Source organism: Trachymyrmex septentrionalis, unplaced genomic scaffold (genome assembly GCF_001594115.1).
Source record: "Trachymyrmex septentrionalis isolate Tsep2-gDNA-1 unplaced genomic scaffold, Tsep1.0 scaffold164, whole genome shotgun sequence".
Classification (NCBI taxonomy): domain Eukaryota; kingdom Metazoa; phylum Arthropoda; class Insecta; order Hymenoptera; family Formicidae; genus Trachymyrmex; species Trachymyrmex septentrionalis.
In genome coordinates this window covers 379,078-382,526 of record NW_017304800.1, presented here as the reverse complement: position 1 = coordinate 382,526, position 3,449 = coordinate 379,078, and the positions used below count along the sequence as shown (strand labels likewise).

At 25.2% G+C, this 3,449-nt stretch overlaps 1 protein-coding gene across 1 annotated transcript in view; it reads right to left on the bottom strand.

Moving 5' to 3' along the window:
- Positions 1 to 1,743: 1,743 nt before the first annotated feature.
- The window catches only part of LOC108746287, a 5,714-nt gene continuing 4,008 nt past the window's right edge, over positions 1,744 to 3,449 (bottom strand). The window contains exon 3 of the mRNA XM_018482959.1: positions 1,744 to 1,801. Within this exon, the coding sequence (XP_018338461.1) occupies positions 1,744 to 1,801 (58 nt within the window). The remainder of the gene's footprint in view (positions 1,802 to 3,449) is intronic.

Below are 3,449 nucleotides of genomic sequence, written 5' to 3'. Positions count from 1 at the left end.
TAGTCATTAGTATCTTTTATCGAAAGGAAATATCTTTTAATTTAAGTATTATTATTGTTGTTGCAATGTCAGTTTGTACCCTCCGTAAAAAAAATTGTATTAAATAATATTTTTAAAATAAAAGAATTATATTTTTCTTATATCAAAAATGACGATTGTTTTTATTCATTTTCCATACTTAGAAAACAAATAATAACACAGCATAACAATGTTAAATTTATTAATTAAAAGTTGCTGTTTGTGGTGCAAAGATATCTTTTTTTAAGATATCTTTAAGACATCGAAAAGATATTTTCAAGACATCTAAAAAACATGATCAAGATATCTGAAAAGTAATTTTTAAGACATCTAAAAGATATCTTTAAGACATATTAAAGATATCTCTTACATATCTAAAAGACATCTCCCAGATAATATCTAAAAGACCTTTTAGATAACTTAAAAATATCTTTTAGAATTCTACAAGGTGTCTTTAAAATCTCTTCAAGATATCTTTAGATATCATCAAGATATTTTTAGTTATCATCAAGATATCTTTAGATATCTGAAAAATATCTTAAACTGTTGCATAAGACATTTTTTAGGTCCTTACGAAAACATATCTTTTCGTAAAAAATGCAAGATATCACAAGATATGGTTAAATATCTTTTAGAAATCTAAAAGATGTGTTTTTTACTATTTGGGAGATGATTATAGCTTTGTAGTCAAAATCTGGTCGAATTTGCAGTCAATTTGACTCCAAGTTGCTAACATTTTGCTATCAGGGAACATATATAAATTTTTTTCCATAATTATTGTTTTCCGTAATTATTGTTTTTACAAGAGAATTTGTTTTGATTAGGTATTTGTCTGCTTTTTAAAAACACAAATTCTTTGCCTAAACAAATTAATTCTCTACTGTAAAAACAAAAATTATATAAAAAATAAATGCTTTTAAAGCAGAAAGTTTATATTTTTAAAGTAGAGAATTTATTTTTAAAGTAGAAAATTTTTGTTTATAACAGAGAATTTGTGTAATCCTCAATGCCATCGATGTGATAGATTTTTTTAACCTGAATATCTGTCAACTTCAACAATTAATACTTCGGTCTGCGAGATAGAATGACGTTTTTCTATCAGATTCGTTGATTTAGTGCAAAAACGCGTCTAATGAACATGAATAATTTTATAAACATCGGAAATGAAGAGATCAACTTCAACATATCATCATAAAAGTATAATATATGAATATATGTGTAGCATAATTATCATAAAAGTATAATATATGAATATATGTGTGAATATTACGATATTATATGATTGAATATTCTGAAACTCAGTAATGATATTTATAAATACACTTATCTTATGTTCAAACTACGAAGTTTATAAATAAATAAATTAATTAAAATCAATTATAATACATGTCTTTTATATCCACGCAAATACAATTTTTAGGAAATGTATTTTGCTCATGTTAATTGCAGAAAAGATCTTTGAATTAATTCTAAGCAAAAACGAACTGTTCCTTCTATCCCTTTTTTATGCTTTTGTATATGTTTACAATGTTTTTTATATAGATATTACGATCATATTACTTTTAACTTTTATAAAAGTCATGTGACAAAATTGTAAACAACCCTTAATGGAAATAAATCGCTGAAATCGCTAAAATTTTTATCAATTGAACCATTTTAGTATAATTCAGTTGAAATAAGTCAATTTTGATAAAAATTTTAGCGATTTTATTGATCTTCAGCGATTTATTTCCATTCAAGGGCATTTCCACCAGCGACATTAACATCTTTATAACATACATACCTATAACATATTCAAAACAATTATGTAAAAATATAACATATTGAAACGTTTACACAACAAAAATATAACTGTTATAATCTGTAACATCTACATAGGAAGTACTATATAACTTTTACATAGTTTCTGTTACTTATCTGAGTAGGAAATTACAACTAACGAGAATGCAACATATTGCATCCTCATTACACAACCTGTTACATTCATATTTATAAATAACATCAATGATATACAACTGCGTTGGCTGGGATATGATCAACCACAATTAAATGGAGGAGAATAATCGACTATAGAATTATATTATTGGCGAATGCCAATTTTTTACAGATTATGGAAAAAGTTAATAGATTATAGCTTATTTAAAAACCAGTTCACGAACTTTGTTCAGTTTCTGCTACTAATCTGCTGTGTTCAAAACATGTCTAGCAGACTTTTTCATATTTCTGACAGCAATTTGCTAATAATGTCAGATAATACAAACTTTGAGTACAATTTATTACCTTTCTGCAATTAAAAATTGATCTTCAAAATCTGTTTCCACAAGGCTATCAGGGTTTTTAAAACAGAGAATTTGTGTTTTTAAATGAAAAAATTTGCGTTTTTAAAGCAGAGAATTTATTTTTGAAAAAAAAATTTGTGTAATTAAAACAGAAAATACTTATTGTAGTCTTATTTATATATTTTCATGTCTATCTCGATGTGACAGATTTCCTAACCTGAATAGTCGTTAATTTTAACGATTAATATATCGATCCATAGGGCAGAGCGATATTTTATTTGCCAAATTCGCGTTCATTTCGTGCAAAAACGCGTTGAATGATCCTAACTTTATCCAAATCGGATCAAATAATAACTTACGTTAATTTATATAAAGTACTGTAATTAAAACTCTCAAGTACATTAAAAATTAGATGTTGACTGTTACTGCTTTGAAAATTAACTGATGTAATGTACGAGTATAAGTCAAATAAAAATAAGTCAATTATTATAAATCGAATGAAAAAACAAGTTTGTTCAAAACAGTGAACTGTATAAGTTATTATTTGATTCTGTACCTCTTATTGACGCTAATAATATATTATTTTAATACATCTACTCGTTCTACAAGATATCATAAAATACTCGTAACTAATGAATTCTCAAATTGTTTGATACAAGTCTGAGACAAACTAGATTCTCGATTTCAACCGAGGAATTTCGCAAAACTATTTTGTTGAGGGACATAATGTAATCTACTGTTGACTGAAGTATTTAAAATCTTCTTATCTAATTGTAATCTGTCATAATACTTTTTGATGTTTGAATTCTTTATATATTGACATTTCACCACTGAAGGTTTTTTTTTAATTTTTAATTGTTATTTATTTGGTTTGTTAATTTAATATTGTATTTTTGCGTTTTAACACTGAAGAAAGCTTTGTGAGCCGAAACGTTTGTGTAGAATTATATTATTAATATTATTTAGTATTCTTATGTTAATTATATTAATTTAAAGTTATTCTAATTATAAGCTAAAAATAAGCCATGACATTGTTTAATTTTTTAAAAGATATACGAACATTTTTAGTATAATTTTAAATCACGCAAGCTAAATTTAAGCATAGAAAAAACGGAACAATTAATGTACGTAGATTATAGAAACAAGATAAAC